Source organism: Malaclemys terrapin, chromosome 20 (assembly GCF_027887155.1).
Source record: "Malaclemys terrapin pileata isolate rMalTer1 chromosome 20, rMalTer1.hap1, whole genome shotgun sequence".
Classification (NCBI taxonomy): domain Eukaryota; kingdom Metazoa; phylum Chordata; order Testudines; family Emydidae; genus Malaclemys; species Malaclemys terrapin.
In genome coordinates this window covers 9,184,421-9,202,425 of record NC_071524.1, presented here as the reverse complement: position 1 = coordinate 9,202,425, position 18,005 = coordinate 9,184,421, and the positions used below count along the sequence as shown (strand labels likewise).

At 41.4% G+C, this 18,005-nt stretch overlaps 1 protein-coding gene across 1 annotated transcript in view; it reads right to left on the bottom strand.

Annotated features, from left to right (window-relative positions):
* Window positions 1-11,446, bottom strand: part of LOC128826358 (butyrophilin subfamily 1 member A1-like) — a 29,969-nt gene extending 18,523 nt beyond the window's left edge. The window contains exons 1-7 of the mRNA XM_054009605.1: window positions 11,392-11,446; window positions 8,548-8,568; window positions 5,774-5,794; window positions 2,986-3,006; window positions 2,448-2,468; window positions 1,861-1,881; window positions 1,099-1,119 (exon numbers count right to left, since the gene is read on the bottom strand). Coding sequence (XP_053865580.1) covers window positions 1,099-1,119; window positions 1,861-1,881; window positions 2,448-2,468; window positions 2,986-3,006; window positions 5,774-5,794; window positions 8,548-8,568; window positions 11,392-11,446 — 181 coding nt within the window. The remainder of the gene's footprint in view (window positions 1-1,098; window positions 1,120-1,860; window positions 1,882-2,447; window positions 2,469-2,985; window positions 3,007-5,773; window positions 5,795-8,547; window positions 8,569-11,391) is intronic.
* Between the last annotated feature and the right edge of the window lie 6,559 nt (window positions 11,447-18,005).

Below are 18,005 nucleotides of genomic sequence, written 5' to 3'. Positions count from 1 at the left end.
TCTCTTGCAGGTGGAGTTATTAGTTGCTGGAGTAGGGCACTTACATTGGCAGGAGGAAGGCTGTATTGTAGACACTGACATAGGCAACATAAGCTGCCTTATAACGACCGAACTCTGCAGTGTAGACCAAGTCTCAGTGAGACAGAGGCTCTGTGTACACTATGGACCTTATAGCAGCACAGCTGTGCTGCTACAGCCGTGCCTCTGTAAGGGCTCCAGTGCAGCCACTCTTTGCTGGCAGGAGAGAGCTCTTCTGCCAGCAAAATAAACCTACCCTCCACTGTGAGCAGTAGCATTGTCAGTGGGAAAGCATCTCCCGCTGACATAGCTCTGTCCAGACTGGCGCTTTTTTGTTGTAAAACTTTTGTTGGTCAGGGGTGTGAAAAAACACATTCCTGATGAACAAAAGTCTAATGTAGACATAGCCAGAGACAATACAAGAAGAGGCAGAGAGAGTCACAGCAAGAAAGACAAAAACAGAGGGAGAAAGCCAAAGAAACGCAGCTCAGAAGCATAGTAAAGTGGCCCTGAGATGAGGCTTTTTTTCCATACAGAGTGCTGGATGGAAAGGCAGGCTGGCAACAGTAAACAAAGGAACTGTCTCCTCTTTTTGTTACTCCCTCCATTCGGAGAAGCAGGACTTTGTGCACTTCTTGTAAATAAACAAGATACCACCAAAGAAAATATCAGACTTCATTGTCAATTTCTATTCCCATCTGGTACATCCCCAGAGCCAAAAGCTTTGGCGGACCACTCGGGTCAAAATGAAAAGTAATAATAACAACAGTTACAGTCCAACAGTGGTTGTGTTTGTCTTAGTAACAAAATTAACCCATGTAAAAAAACATTTACTTTCAAGAACTGTAGATTCAGATTACGGTATGAATTGTGGCCTCTCTATTGTCTAATCCTTTGCAGAAATACAGCCTTCTAACTCTTCTAGCAGTCAAATAATTCATCAGTTATTCTATTGCAAATTTAGAAACAATCCTGGTGTATCAGGGTACTATGTGAAAAAAGGGATGGGTGGTGAAATGAAATAGTATAGGGCTTATACAACACAGTGTATAATGTTTAATAATATCAGTTTAGACTTACTCTTTCCCTTTCCCACGTTCTCTGCAAAAAAGAAGGCAACATTTCAGTGTGTGAATATTTTTGTCCATACAAGGTTTAGCTAAGGTTTTCTATGGAAGTAGGAGTTGGATATGGAACAAGCTATTTGGAAAATCAAAGGAAAGTAGTATTGGAAGCAACCTGCTATGAGCTATCAAGTACAGGAAAAACACTGGGATATCTCATTTTAAGCTTGAGTTAGGTCTTCTTTTTCTGCATGGAAGTGTTTCCTGAAAAGAAAGGAGCATAAAGATCCTGATAAAGGGAAAATCCTGATGCATTCTTATCTATATAGTTAGTTGCTATGGCACATCCATAATTAAAGTTAACGGGGATGGGGAGAGATACTGCATTACTTACATGCCTCCACTGGGACCAGGGAACAACAAAAAGCCAACAGACAGAGAACAGGACAAGAGAAAAACTTTCTTATTCATCTGTCTGCATCCTGATTAGCCTTGGGCTCTATGAAGGCTGTCTCTAGGGTGTGAAGAACCTTTTCACTGATCATTTGTTTATGGAGGGAGTATAACCTCAGATAAGGGTGGATGGTAGGGCATGGACTTCGCTTGCCGCTAATGCCCTCCTCATCCCACTCTAACGAGTTGTGTTTGGCTCTTCAACTGTCCCATGAGAGCATTAAGGGGCAGCCTTAATGCTCTCAAAGAGATGGCGGTGAGGGGGCTGGAGAACCTGGCCGATGTGGGATTCTGGAGGATTGTGACACAGAGCCTGGTTACTTACTCATTAATTTCTTGAGAGATTCTGGAAAAGAAAAACACTCTTTAAATACCCGCACATTGTTTTATCTAAACTGCATAGTTACAAAATGTAACTGATTTTTATTACAATCCATATGTCCTGAGAAATAAGTTCCAGCCCAATCAACCATTATAACACACTGTCAATTGTTAAGCTTACAGCATTTCTTCATTAAACTGTAGGATTTGCTGCACTAAAATCCATAGTTTGATATGTCCCTGTGATTCACCAGCAGTTTACGGCTAAATTTTTAAAGGTAATAAACTGCCTATCTCCCATTGATTTCAATGGGAGTGAGGAATCTAAATGTCTTTAAAAACTGACCCTTAGTCATCTAAACAAAATTCACAGTTATTGATTTTAAAACCCAATGTCAAGCTGTATTCAATGCGACTATGTTCGATCAAGGCATATGTGGTTCTGTTCATGGGATCAGACTCTAGGCTGTATCAAATGTAAGCTGCTACGAATATTTATGTGGACAGGATGATGTAAAGATTTAAAAAAAAACCAATACTTATACGTATATCCAGTTGAGATAAACTGCTGAAAAATCCATGCAGACTTACTCATTTTCTTCTCGACAGATCCTGAAAAAAACCCAAACACATTGAAGTGTCAGCACATTGCTTTATCCAAATGATGTCAGTATAAAATGTAACCTGATTTTGTCAACTAGCAATTGTCCTAAATGATAAGCTACAGAAGAACCATACTTGGGGGATTTTTACTAGATAATAATAAAACATTATCACCATACACTCCTATTATGAAGGCGCACTGGTTCCAAAATAGTTAAGGGTTGAGATAAGCTCATTTTTTAAAAAAGGTGATTTTTCCAAGTGCTCTAAATTCCATATACGATGTCGATGGTGCTTCTGTGTGTACCTTAAAACCCAATGTCGAGCTATATTCAATGGGACTATGTTGGATTAAGTCATATGTGGTTCTGTTCATGGGATCAGACTCTAGGCTGTATCAAATGTAAGCTGCTACAGACATTTATGTGGACAGGATGATGTAAAGATTAAAAAAAAGAAAATAAATATATGTATATCCTGTTGATCTTCTCTGAGTTAAACTGCTGAAAAATCCATGCAGACTTACTCATTTCCTTCTCGACGGATCCTGGAAAAAAAAACATATTGAAGTGTCAGCACATTGCTTTATCCAAATGATGTCATTATAAAATGTAACCTGATTTTGTCAACTAGAAATTTTCCTAAATGATAAGCTACAGAAGAACCATACTTGGGGGATTTTTACTAGATAATATTAAACCATTAACGCCATACACTCCTATTATTGAGGCGCACTGGTTCCAAAATAGTTAAGGGTTGAGATAAGCTCATTTTTTAAAAAAGATGATTTTTCCAAGTGCTCTAAAATCCATATATGATGTCGATGGTGCTTCTTTGTACCTTAACTGTATTTCCTGCTTTTCAGACGTTTAAGTATAGTTTGCATGTGACAATGGTATGGAATGGAATGGTACGAGACACTGTGTGCATTCACAAAGTTTTTGGTCAGTGAATAGTGCTCTTCCAGCAGTAGGTGTCATGGTGTTTTTATAAAGGTGGGTAAGAAATTGTATCCTCATTTCACAGAGCTGTAAACTGAGGCACAGGCAGCAGAAGAGATGTGACTGTGGTCATATAAAAAGTGTGTGTCAGAGCCAGGAATAGTTTTCTTGTCACTTCACTGGAGCTGGGTAAATACTGCAAACTGTGAACAACATATTCTTGCCTGTAAATCTGTCCTCTTACAACAATGAATTCTTTAGCTGGAACTGACATTTGGGTTGACCATGATTCACACATCTCCATGCAGCAGATGTTTTGTCTGTGGGTTTAATATGAGCTCTTAGGGTAGGCAGCAGGTTATAAACTTAAGCCCCCATGAAACTCAGTACAACCACCACCTCTTTCTCATCATTTGAACCATTAACCGTTATATATACTTCCAGTCTTTCAATAAAGGGGACTGGTCCTTTAATGAGCCTGCAAACAATTGCATTTTCCCAAAACAGCCAGGCATTTTTAATCGTTTCCCCCCCACTAAGCAGTTGTATGCCCAGTGGATCCAGTTTCCTTTTACTTCTACTTCCACTAGGCCTCTCCAGTCACTCTCTGTTTCACAGTGTTCCTAGATTAGGAGCCCAGCCTCATTGACATTTATTGTGTCTCTTGCTCTTTGCATAACAATTGCAGTATGGAGAAACCACATGGCACAGCTGGGTCCCAGATAACTCTGTTTATGAAATATAAACATGCAAGCAATGTCTAGATGCATACATACTGCTGCTCTGAGTGGTCTGTGGTTGCTTCAAAATTATAGAACATGGTGAGAAACACCAGAGGGCTCACAGAGAATTTAAAGGGATGCTACCCTATTACTACACACAATAATATAGGCATATCAAAGTAATATAGCATTTCCAACACACAAGATTAAAAAATTACAACCAATCCTCCCAACCCCTCCCGCAAAACAAACAAACAAACAAACAACAACAACAACAAAACCAGCCCTCACAGAAGTTAAAAACAACAACAACATTTTTTGACCTGTCTTCTGGTTTCTGGACTCCCCCTGCCATCACCCGTGTGGGTGACAATCAGTGTTGTTAATTCTCATATATTTATAGTGAGTAAGTAGATTTTGTCCCCTGCTTGCCGGAATATCCATCTGAGATCAGATTTCACACATTGGTGTAAAGTGCAGCCTGACTGCAAAGATGTTCCAGCTTCTCCCAAAAATCAAAATAATTAATTCTGTGCGCCCTCCCAGTCCCACATCAATTCATTTTGTGTTTCCCAGCCGCACAGCTGTCCCATCCTCCATCAACTCTGCCCATCCACCACACATCTTTTCTGCATTCCCCAGCTCCACTTTTTCCCAACTCCCCTGACCAGCTCTGCTAACATGATTCTGGGATGCAGTAACAGGTGTGTTGTGAGCAAGACACAAAAAGTCACTCTTCTGCTCTACTCTGCACTGGTTAGGCCTCACCTGGAGTATTGTGTCCAGTTCTGGGTATCACATTTCAAGAAAGATGTGGAGAAATTGGAGAGGGTCCAGAGAAGAGCAACAAGAATGATTAAAGGTCTTGAGAACATAACCTATGAAGGAAGGCTGAAATAATTGGGTTTGTTTAGTTTGGAAAAGAGAAGATTCAGAGGGGACATGACAGCAGTTTTCAGGTATCTAAAAGGGTGTCATAAGGAGGAGGGAGAAAACTTGTTCACCTTAGTCTCTAAGGATAGAACAAAAAGCAATGGGCTTAAACTGCAGCAAGGGAGGTTTCGGTTGGACATTAGGAAAAAGTTCCTAACTGTCAGAGTGGTTAAACACTGGAATAAATTGCCTAGGGAGGTTGTGGAATCTCCATCTCTGGAGATATGTAAGAGTAGGTTGGATAAATGTCTATCAGGGATGGTCTAGATAGTATTTGGTCCTGCCATGAGGGCAGGGGACTGGACTCGATAACCTCTCGAGGTGCCTTCCAGTCCTAGAATCTATGAATCTATGTTCTATGTACACCCAAGCACTAACCCCACTGGGAGTTCTTGGTCACAAAGCACAGATTGACGGGGTTTCTAGAAGTTGTGCTGTCCCAGGCCTGCTGTCAGCATGACATACAGCCAACATAGGTTATTCAGTGTGCACTTGACATAGTGCACAGAGAGTACTAGAAATTAAATACGGTATCACTTCCAAGGTGTGAGTGGAAGAGACAAAAACCAGGGAGGATTTTCCCGTTAGACCCAGTGATTTATCTGAGAAAGACAAAAGTGAACTTTTCAACATTGGAACTTATTTTAATGTACAAGTTGACACAATTGCTCAAGTTAAGAGAATAATTTCCCAGAGTGAGAAATCAGTGCGAACTTACCTATCTGAGCCCGCAATTCACCTGAAAAATAAAAAAAAGCGATTTTTTAAAAATATGAATTGATTTTAGTGTCCAAATTGAGATAATGGCTCAGTTTCCTAGAGTGATAAATCATTCTGCCTGACACACTGCCAGTCAAGTTCCCCCATCCCTCCCCATTACTAACTGCCTGTCCCTGCCCACAGCCCCTGTCCAGAAATAGAGTTACAGAAATGCAGCAACATTTGAGATTTCACTCTGTAAATTGCTGTCTCATGAGGGTGCCATGGAGTTGGAATAATCATTCTTTGAACCACAGAAAATGTGCAACATGGGTAGGGACCATGTGAGCTGCCCTTTCACAGCCCCACCAATGTGTTTTCACCTGCCCTGGAGAGACACCTGCTAAGTGTTGGAGGGGAGTGAAGTCTCCAGGACTTACTCAGTTCTTGATCTGAATTCTGAGGCCTTAAATGCAGTTCTCTCTCTCTCTCTCTCTCCATAGTTTCATATATTTATATGGAGTATTTGGGGCAGATGATGGAGCAGTTAGCACAGAGGTCGAGGTCCAGTTGGACCCTGCAGATCACAGCAGTTTCAGAAGACCTTTAGGCTCTGCAGGCAGTGGAATGCCTCATCTTAATGTCCCTGATAGTCCTTTGAAAGCCCCCTGTGACATAGATGCTGAGGCTTTGAATGTCAGGGAAAGGGCATAGCAAATCTGTGTTGGTCTCTCATGTTCCCGGTCCAGTTCTTCAATGGTGCTGGATGGCTTCAGGGCAAGTCTGCAGCTTTGAATGACCTGTGTCTCAGTGAGGAAAGTTATTACAGCCTCAGAGACTCTGAAGTTCATAGATTTTGATATGGGCTGAGGGAGCCTCTTCCTTTGATCCTTCACTTCCCTTTCCTGCTGTTTCCTTTTCCTATGTTGTACCTGCTGCCTCTTGACACTTTTGTCCCTGTGTCTTATGAGCCACCCAGTGAACTCCTGCCCTGAAACCCTGATATATGAGCCCCTGCCCTTTCCCCATCCACAGCTCTGCTTCTTTGACTGTCAACAGCAGTGATGACTCTCCTCCCCTTTCCCTGATACAGGATCCTGTCTCTTTCAAATGTATTAGTGTGTGCATGCATGGGGGGAGGGGGATGGTGTTACTTATTGCTGTGCTCACTGTTTTCAGGGTGCACAGTCTATAGAGCCGTCTACACAGGACTGCTGCATGTGCCCCTTACACTGCACAGTGATGGAATACACCCCTGGATTCACACATTACACATTATTGTAATAATAGTAAAAGACAGGCCTTGTAAGGTATCATTTGAAAAAAAAAAAAAACCCTCATAATTTGATGGTAAATATAATCCTGAAGAAATATGAGTGACAGCAAACAGCAAGTCAGCAAACAGGCCTGCTGTAAACAAAGGAATGTATGCTTGCCTTAATGTTCATTTAACCACTAAATAGAGTCATCAAGCAGGAAGGGGAAAACAAGGAAACACAAACATCTGGGGAAAAAATCAGGGAACATCCTTCCCCACAAGATCTTTGCCTGCTAGTTCCCAGTTGAAAATGTTTTTCAAGAGTAGGACTGAAACTAAAAAAAAGAAGGTGCAAACACCCCAAGAAACTCTCCCCCACCCTCATCTGCACTTAAGAAGACAAAGGGAAACAAACATTGGACTCAGGGAGCTCCTGACTTGAAGAATTTATTCTGTAGCCTAGATGGAAACATGTGGAAAGAAATTTTACTTAAATCTAATATAGTTTGCTAAGTTAGGCACACGTAAGTGTTTTATCTTTAGTTTTTCTTATAACCATTTCCAAATTTTATGTCTCATTACTTGTACTCACCTAAAATCTAGTCCTCTGTAATTAGTAAACTTGATTTACAGTTTTGTCTAATCCAGTGTATTTAAACTGAAGTTTCTGGGTAACTCTGTTTTAAGGTAACAAGCTGGTATATTATTCCTTACAGGAATAATGGACTTGATCAATTTTTACTGTCCAGGAGATGGCTGGGCAGTACAGGACATACATTTCTGGGGGAAAATCTGGGACTGGGGGTGTGTTGGGGTCAACCTGCAGTATAATCAAGCCTGGTGAGAGCCAGCAGATACACAGAGACACTCAGGGTTTGGCTTGTATGCTGGAAGGCTGTTTGTGAGCATTGTAAGGCACCCAAAGCTGCAGGGCACTCATGACAGCCCCCCATTGGTCTGAGTTGTACCCTGGGATGTCACAAGCGCTTCCTGGCTTTAGCTCTGTGTCTGACTCAGCTAGCTCCCGAGTACATGAAGTAGTCATTGAGCACTCTGAGGATGACAGGGAGGAAGAAGGAGAAAGAGCTCAAGGCTCTTTTGCTCCCTCCTCCCGCTTCATGAACATGCTGGCTTGGCTCAGGAGCTCCCTGTCTCCTCCCATCTTGGAAAAATATTGCCCACTCAGGAGCTCTTCTCCTCTTCCCTCCAAGGCCTCTCTCTGAGCCTCAGGGTCAAGGAGGAGAGAAGAGGAGAGAGCCTAGTGCTGCTACGTGAGCATTTCCTCCTCCTCCCCAGTTCTGCCAGTGGAAAGCCCCTGGGTCTACAGGACACCACCTGACTGTGCAATGTAGCACAAAGAGGCTGACCCTGTTACAATGTGGAGTGGAGTGCACAATCCTGTACAGTTGTGAGCTCTGAGCCAAAGTCCTGCACTCAGTAGTGAACCCCGCTGAAATCTCTGGGGTGGTGCAGATGAAAATGAGGGCACCATTTGGCACCCAGAGTGTAGCTAAGTAACATAAATGAAGACTTACCCTTTTCCTGTTCAAGTTTCCCTGTCAAATAAAAACAGTTATTTCACTGTGTGCATAGTTTTCAGACTGGACAAAGATCTATTATTTCTATTGTGGATTCTAGTGAGCAGTTGAACTCAATATCTGCATGTAACCTTCTCTTCATCATCTAGTACAGGGAAGGGATGGTGGCCTGAGCCTGGAGCAGTTTAGCAGCCACCTGTTCAGACACGAAAGCTCCTGCATTTCCTATTGCAATTGAACTGGAAATAGATGAAGTTAGTAGGAATGAGCCCGAGCCACAATGTTCAGATGAGATTCTGAAGGTTTCCACTGTTTGAGAGAAAATGTGACCTGTGATTAATTTCAGTCCCATATCTTAGAAACAGCATCTCTGTGTCAATCAATGTGTTGGGTTTGAACTATGACATTTTTAATAATTTAGATTTTGAGTGACTTCAGAAATAACCTCTTACCCAGGGCAATGTTCCAGCAGCTGCAACTATTTGAAATGATGAGCTAACAAATTCCTGGATTTAATACGGAAGGGGCTGGATACTGCTCATTTTTGGTGAAGGACCCTCAGCTTCAGCAGTTGCTTTCCTTTTCATCCATCAAAGCCCAGAATAGTTGATATTAAAGACATACTGAAACTTCTCCATTTCTCCCAGGCATTTGTCTGGGGAAGAGGAATTAGTAGGTGGTATTGGGTGGAGGGATGAACTTGGAGGAGATGTGAAGGGGAGTGCAGTTGGGATGATATCTCATGTTTGATGTTTTTTCCCTGCTGTATGCTTCACCAAATATTGTACAAACTACAGAGTTCTGGATGAGTTCATTTATAGTAATTAGCACTAATATACTTGTAATTATTCAGAAAATGTTCAATTTTCTCTGTTAACATTTCAGATTACTATGTTGTTGGTGTATAATTCCTTCAATGTATGTTATGGACAAACTATATTTCCTAGAGAGGATGGACACAGGAAAGGAGCAACACAGCAATATTGAACCACTAAAACTATGACACTACATATGTCCTGTGTTGTGTATTTGGTTGTAATGGTTGTTGTTACTATGGCAACTGAATTGGATTATTAGGGGATAGCCCAGCCAGTTTTGGCTGGTTTGTTTAGTTCAGTGTGTGAAAATAAATGGGTGCTTTTTAAGGCTCACAGCTCTCTGGTCTCAAGTGATTTCTTCCTAAACCTGCTGCCCCCAAGGATTAAACAAAGTGGCAACGAGGATGGGATCCCTGTGCTGCTCCAGCAACAGAAGGAAGTAGAAGTGAAGGTAAAAAAAAAAAAAAGAAAAAAAACTACCAAACTCTTTTAGCTGTTGCTTGTTTGCACTGACTGTGCTGGCTTTTTGGTACTGACTGTGAAACTGAAACTAAAATCATGGCTACACTTACAGGGCCACTGGAACCTTTTGAGGAGAATATAGTGCAATGGCACGTATATACTGAGCGTTTTGAGCTTTTTGTTATTGCAAATAACATTACAGAAGCGAAGAAGGTGCCAGTATTCTTAAGTATTGTAGGGGCTAAAACCTACTCCCTGCTACGCAGCTAACTACACCCTGTTAAGCCTGAGACCAAATCTTACAGTGACAATGTGGAAATCCTGGGGTCCCATTTTTCCCCCAAACCACTGGTAATTGCTGAAAGATATAGGTTCCACAAAAGAGACCAAAAAGAAGATGAATCAGTTGTACAATTTTTAGCAACTTTAAAAAGGCTAGCAGAACACTGTGAATTTAAGGAGATATTAAATGATGCCCTGCGTGACAGGTTAGTGTGTGGCCTATACAGTGAAGTTATATGGAAGTGCCTATTGACAGAGGCTCAGCTTACTTTACAGAAGGCTGTTGATATTCCAGTCTCCATGGAACTGGCTACAAAGGAGGCACAATACATTGGTGTATCCCCTAGGGTGCATAAAGTGTCACAAGAACCTATCCACAAAACTGTGCAGAGTCAGGAATGTTACCACTGTGGCAAGCCAGGTCACCAGGCATCAGAATGCTGGTGTAAGGACCTGGTGTGTCAACACTGTGGCAAAAAGGGACACATTGAGTGTGCCTGTAAACAAACAAAAAAAAAGAGGCCTGTGGTCTGGCCAACCAAAAGGGGAACCCTGAATACCCTAGAGCAGACCCAGGATGACCAAGATGACACCTCATCGCAGGAAGAAGTGCCACTGCACATTTTGTCTTTGCCAGTGGGCTCACATGAATACTGGGTAACCCAGTTGTTGGAGGGCAAACCTATACGCATGGAACTGGATTTTTAATTGTTTTCCGAACACTGAGAAGTTGTATGCCCAGTGGATACAGTTTCCTTTTACTTCTACTTTCACTAGGCCTCTCCAGTCACTCTCTGTTTCACAGTATTCCTAGATTAGGAGCCTATTACTACACACAATAATATAGGCATATCAAAGTAATATAGCATTGCCAACACAAAAGATTAAAAAATCACAACCAACCCTCCCACCCCCTCCGGCAAAAAAACAAAGAAAAACACAACCCTCAAAGGAGTTATTCTATTGCAAATTTAGAAACAATCCTGGTGTATCAGGGTACTATGTGAAAAAAGGGATGGGTGGTGAAATGAAATAGTATTGGGCTTATACAACACAGTGTATAATGTTTAATAATATCAGTTTAGACTTACTCTTTCTCTTTCCCACTTCCTCTGCAAAAAGAAGGCAACATTTCAGTGCGTGAATATTTTTGTCTATACAGGGTATAGATAAGGTTTTCTATGGAAGTAGGAGTTGGATATGGAACAAGCTATTTGGAAAATCAAAGGAAAGTAGTATTGGAAGCAACCTGCTATGAGCTATCAACTCCAGGACTTACTCAGTTCTTGATCTGAATTCTGAGGCCTTAAATGTTTGATTCTCTCTCTCTCCATAGTTTCATATATTTATATGGAGTATTTGGGGCAGATGATGGAGCAGTTAGCACAGAGGTCGAGGTCCAGTGGGACCCTGCAGATCATAGCAGTTTCAGAAGACCTTTAGGCTCTGTTAACATTGCAGATTACAGTATCTCTTTGCTGAACTGTTGGGCAGTTCTTTACTAAAGTCTACTGGCTCACTTATTGCAAGAGACTCCAAATCCACACACCCTTCTTTGTATGTGGAATCTCATTCAGTGGAGCTTCAGTTAGCAGCAAGGGTGTGACTACACATCTGTTTGCAGGATCAATCATTAGGATGTTTCAAAACCAAAATGCTTCCATTTTTTTCTGAGGGTAGTAAGAGATATGCAATTTTGAAAAATATCATTAATATTTTTATGTGGTAGAAATCTTCTGTATTTTACTGAAATTGCTTCAATATCCAGGTGAACTTACTCATTTTTTCCATCAGTGATTCTAAAGGAGACAAAGAGAGAGAAAGAGAGAATGATTTAAATGTGTACATATTGTTTACTCAAAACTTTATATTCTCTAAATTTAGTTAACTGTATTAATTAAAATATCTCCTAAATTAGAAGGTATAAAACAACCATGAAAATTTAAACACTTCCTAGTTTTTGTCTTAGCAGAGAATGAAAATAACTCATAGAGCACAGCATGTCACTGGCAGAGCCAGGAATACAACCTAGTTATCCTGACTGTAGCTGGGTAAATACCGCACAAAGCTACTCTCAGATCTTCTTTTGAGGTCATAAACACATTCCCTGTGACTGTAAACCTGCCTCTTGCATTTAATTTTCTGTGACCATTCCAGCAAATATGTTTGCATTCTCCTGAGCACTAATATGTAAATGAAGAATGAAGAATATTCCTGGAAAGTGAGCTTATAATTATAATTATCTGGGTCATCCTGTTTACCATTTTTAAAAATTGGAACATTAACATTCTCCCAGTCTCCTGGAACTTCCCCAGTGCTCCAAAACTTATTGAAAATCAGCATTAACTGTTCAATGAGCTTCTCAACAAGCTCTTTTAAAACTCTTTGACACAAATTACCTGGATCCGCTGATTGAAATTGTCTAATGTTAGTGGCTTCTGTTTAACTTTCTACAGAGAAACTAGTGGAATGGAAAAATGATGAGACATGTAAGCTGTCCTTTTACTGTCCCACCAAGGGAGTACCTTAGCCCTGTCCTGGGGGGACACCTGCAACAAGTTTGCGGGGAGTACAGAATCCCTGGCTCATTCAGCCCTTGGACTTTCTTGTGAGTCTATGTGTAACTGACTAGCTTTACATGTAATATCTATACATATACACATATATAAATATAGCCAGTTGTGGTGGTGTGCTGGGGTCTGATGTGAGAGCTGAATACTTTTCTACATAAACTGGACTCTTCCCATGAACTCCACTCTCTATGGACCAACCTATTGCCATCAGATGGCAACAGTTTCTGCCAACAATTGGTACTAAATTTGAATATTTAGTATTCACATTCCATGGGTACACATCAGAAATCATATTTAGAATCCCCCAATCTTCTGGTCTCCTCTGTTCATCAGATTGAAAGCCACCTTTCAGTTATTAATAGGAACTCACCCTTTTCCTCCTCAGGACTATCTGGAAAATAAATACATAAACTCAACTTTCTACAAATACACTTTGCATGGGCAAAAATGTTCAGCTGTGTGCTCACAGTATGGTGCAAGGCTGGGTTGAATGCTGAGGGGGATTTTCCAAAGCAGTGCATCAGGTTTCTCCAAGTCCCCTGAGCACTCTCCATCCTGTGCAGTCCCTGAGGGTGAGGCTAGGGCATGTGAAAAGTAATAGATTCCCTCCTGAATCATAGGCTTCCAGTCTTGACAGTTACTATTGTGCCTGGCCACAATGCCATAGACACAGCATGGAGGGAGAATGGATGTTGACTGGATTAGAAATTGCTGCATCTGCAGACCAGGATTCTATGCACACAGGAAAAACTTAACTAACAAAGATACAAGATTCTGTAGCCCAGTAGGCAGAGTACTCATCTAGGGGGAGACACATGTTCCAGGCCCTTTGCTCCAGTGGCTGTCTGATTACCCAATAAGGTTCAAAAGGTGGGCTAGAATTATATAACATGAAATTGTACTAAGCTATCAGCTTCATAGTGCTCAGTGGGTTGTGTTAAACCTGCTCTAAACTGTGCGACCCCACCCCTCATTTAAAATGCCCAGGAGAGACAACTAAACAGCTCCACCTACAACAAAGGGAATATGAGATCCTACACAGTAATTTGTACTTTGTGGGCGGAGAGCTCGAAGGGGCATTCACTGTCTTTGGGCCTGTCTACACTACAAACTTAAATCGACCTATGTGAGGTTGACTTACAGCCACCACAGTAGTAAGCAGAGCATGATGTCCACGTTACCCTCCTTCTGTCAGTGGTGCATGTCCTCACCAGAAGCACTTGCACTGACTGAAGATGGGCCATGCGGGGGCTCAGAGCCAGGGCTCTCAGTTCCACACAGCTCCCCAACGGAAGCCCAGTTGCCCCCCCGGGGGTTTTCCCCTCCGCACTCACAGCTGAGTGGGGGGGGGGGCAAGTTGGCTGGAGCTTCTCGCCACCAGCAGGTAGATTTGCACCTAGTGTCTGGTCAGCTGCCGTGCTCCTTGCCCCAGAATGGGGAGCTGGGACCCAGGGAGCAGCACAGCAGGAAGTGGAGAGCCTAGGTGGCAGCGAAGCTCAGAGTGGAGACCCGGTAGCAGCCCGACTGAGGATCTGGGAGCCAGTTTTCTTGTCCAGCAGAGCATGAAATTGACAAGACAGCCAACAGGAACATAATGTCTACACAGACACAGCATCTCTCTGACTACACTGACATAAGCTGTATGGCTCTCATGCAAGTGGAGTTATTAGTTGCTGGAGTAGGGCACTTACATCAGCAGGAGGAAGGCTGCATTGTAGACACTGACATAGTTAGGTCAACATAAGCAGCCTTATAACGACCGAACTCTGCAGTGTAGACCAAGTCTCAGTGAGACAGAGGCTCTGTGTACACTATGGACCTTATAGCAGCACAGCTGTGCTGCTACAGCCGTGCCGCTGTAAGGGCTACCATGCAGCCACTCTTTGCTGGCAGGAGAGAGCTCTTCTGCCAGCAAAATAAACCTACCCCCCATGAGCAGCGGTAGCTTTGTCAGTGGGAGACCATCTCCCGCTGACATAGCTCTGTCCACACTGGCACTTTTTGGTTGTAAAACTTTTGTTGGTCAGGGGTGTGAAAAAGCACATCCCTGACCAACAAAAGTCTTATGTAGACATAGCCAGAGACAATAGAAGCAGAGGCAGAGAGGGTCACAGCAAGCAAGACAAAAACAGAGGGAGAAAGCCAAGGAAACGCAGCCTGGAAGCATAGTAAAGTGGCCCTGAGATAAGGCTTTTTTCCAGACAGAGTGCTGGATGGAAAGGCAGGCTGGCAACAGTGAACAAAGGAACGGTCTCCTCTTTTTGTTACTCTCTCCATTCGGAGAAGAAGGACTTCGTGCACTCCTTGTAAATAAACAAGATACCACCAAAGAAAATATCAGACTTCATTCTCAATTTCTATTCCCATTTGGTACATCCTCAGAGCCCAAAGTTTTGGCTGACCACTCAGGTCAAAATGGAAAGTTATACTACAATAACAAAAATTAAAGTCCAACAATGGTTGTGTTTCTCTTAGTAACAAAATTAACCCATGTAAAAAACCATCTACTTTCATAAACTGTAGATTCAGATTATGGTACAAATTGTGGCCTCTCTATTGTCTACTCCTTTGCAAAGGTTGAGAAATACAGCCATCTAACTCTTCTTGCAGTCAAATAATTCATCAGTTATTCCATTGCAAATTTAGAAACAATCCTGGTGAATCAGGGCACCATGTGAAAAAAGGGATGGGTGATGAAATGAAATAGTATAGGTTTTATACAACACAGTGTATAATCTTTAATAATATCAGTGTAGACTTACTCTTTCTCTTTCTCACTTTCTCTGCAAAAAGAAGGCAACATTTCAGTGCGTGAATATTTTTGTCTATACAGGGTATAGATAAGGTTGTCTATGGAAGTAGGAGTTGGATATGGAACAAGCTATTTGGAAAATCAAAGGAAAGTAGTATTGGAAGCAACCTGCTATGAGCTATCAAGTACAGGAAAAACACTGGGATATCTCATTTTAAGCTTGAGTTAGGTCTTCTTTTTCTGCATGGAAGTGTTTCCTGAAAAGAAAGGAGCATAAAGATCCTGATAAAGGGAAAATCCTGATGCATTCTTATCTATATAGTTGCTATGGCACATCCATAATTAAAGTTAACGGGGATGGGGAGAGATACTGCACTACTTACATGCCTCCACTGGGACCAGGGATCAACAAAAAGCCAACAGACAGAGAACAGGACAAGAGAAAAACTTTCTTACTCATCTGGCTGCATCCTGATTAGCCTTGGGCTCTATGAAGGCTGTACTAGGGTGTGAAGAACCTTTTCACTGATCATTTGTTTATGGAGGGAGTATAACCTCAGATAAGGGTGGATGGTGGGGCATGGACTTCGCTTGCCGCTAATGCCCTCCTCATCCCACTCTAACGAGTTGTGTTTGGCTCTTCAACTGTCCCATGAGAGCATTAAGGGGCAGCCTTAATGCTCTCAAAGAGATGGCGGTGAGGGGGCTGGAGAACCTGGCCGATGTGGGATTCTGGAGGATTGTGACACAGAGCCTGGTGACTTACTCATTAATTTCTTGACTGATTCTGGAAAAGAAAAACACTCTTTAAATACCCGCACATTGTTTTATCTAAACTGCATAGTTACAAAATGTAAATGATTTTTATTACAATCCAGATGTCCTGAGAAATAAGCTCCAGCTCAATCAACCATTATAACACACTGTCAATTGTTAAGCTTACAGCATTTCTTCATTAAATTGTAGGATTTGCTGCTCTAAAATCCATAGTTTGATATGTCCCTGTGATTCACCAGCAGTTTACGGCTAAATTTTTAAAGGTAATAAACTGCCTATCTCCCATTGATTTCAATGGGAGTGAGGTATCTAAATGTCTTTAAAAACTGACCCTTAGTCCTCTAAACAAAATTCACAGTTATTGATTTTAAAACCCAATGTCGAGCTGTATTCAATGCGACTATGTTCGATCAAGGCATATGTGGTTCTGTTCATGGGATCAGACTCTAGGCTGTGTCAAATGTAAGCTGCTACGAATATTTATGTGGACAGGATGATGTAAAGATTAAAAAAAACCCAATACATATACGTATATCCAGTTGAGATAAACTGCTGAAAAATCCATGCAGACTTACTCATGTCCTTCTCGACAGTTCCTGAAAAAAACCCAAACACATTGAAGTGTCAGCACATTGCTTTATCCAAATGATGTCATTATAAAATGTAACCTGATTTTGTCAACTAGAAATTGTCCTAAATGATAAGCTACAGAAGAACCATACTTGGGGGATTTTTACTAGATAATAATAAAACATTATCACCATACACTCCTATTATGAAGGCGCACTGGTTCCAAAATAGTTAAGGGTTGAGATAAGCTCATTTTTTAAAAAAGGTGATTTTTCCAAGTGCTCTAAATTCCATATACGATGTCGATGGTGCTTCTGTGTGTACCTTAAAACCCAATGTCGAGCTATATTCAATGGGACTATGTTGGATTAAGTCATATGTGGTTCTGTTCATGGGATCAGACTCTAGGCTGTATCAAATGTAAGCTGCTACAGACATTTATGTGGACAGGATGATGTAAAGATTAAAAAAAAGAAAATAAATATATGTATATCCTGTTGATCTTCTCTGAGTTAAACTGCTGAAAAATCCATGCAGACTTACTCATTTCCTTCTCGACGGATCCTGGAAAAAAAAATAAAAAAACACATTGCTTTATCCAAACAATGTCATTATAAAATTTACCCTGATTTTGTCAACTAGAAATTGTCCTAAATGAAAAGCTACAGAACTTGGGGGATTTTTACTAAATAATAATAAAACATAATCGCCATACACTCCTATTATGGAGGTGCACTGGTTCCAAAATAGTTAAGGGTTGAGATAAGCTAATTTTTTTTAAAAAGGTGATTTTTCCAAGTGCTCTAAAATCCATATATGATGTGGATGGTTCTTCTGTGTGAACCTTAAATGTATTTCCTGGTTTTCAGACGTTTAAGTATAGTTTGCACGTGACAATGGGATGGAATGGAATGGTACGAGACACTGTGTGCATTCACAAAATTTTTGGTCAGTGAGTAGTGCTCTTCCAGTGTCATAGTATTTTTATAAAGATGGGTAAGAAATTATATCCTCATTTCACAGAGGTGTAAACTGAGGCACAGACAGCAGAAGAGATGTGACTGTGGTCATATAAAAAGTGTGTGTCAGAGCCAGGAATAGTTTTCTTGTCACTTCACTGGAGCTGGGTAAATACTGTAAACTGTGAACAACATATTTTTGCCTGTATATCTATCCTCTTACAACAATGAATTCTTTAGCTGGAACTGACATTTGGGTTGA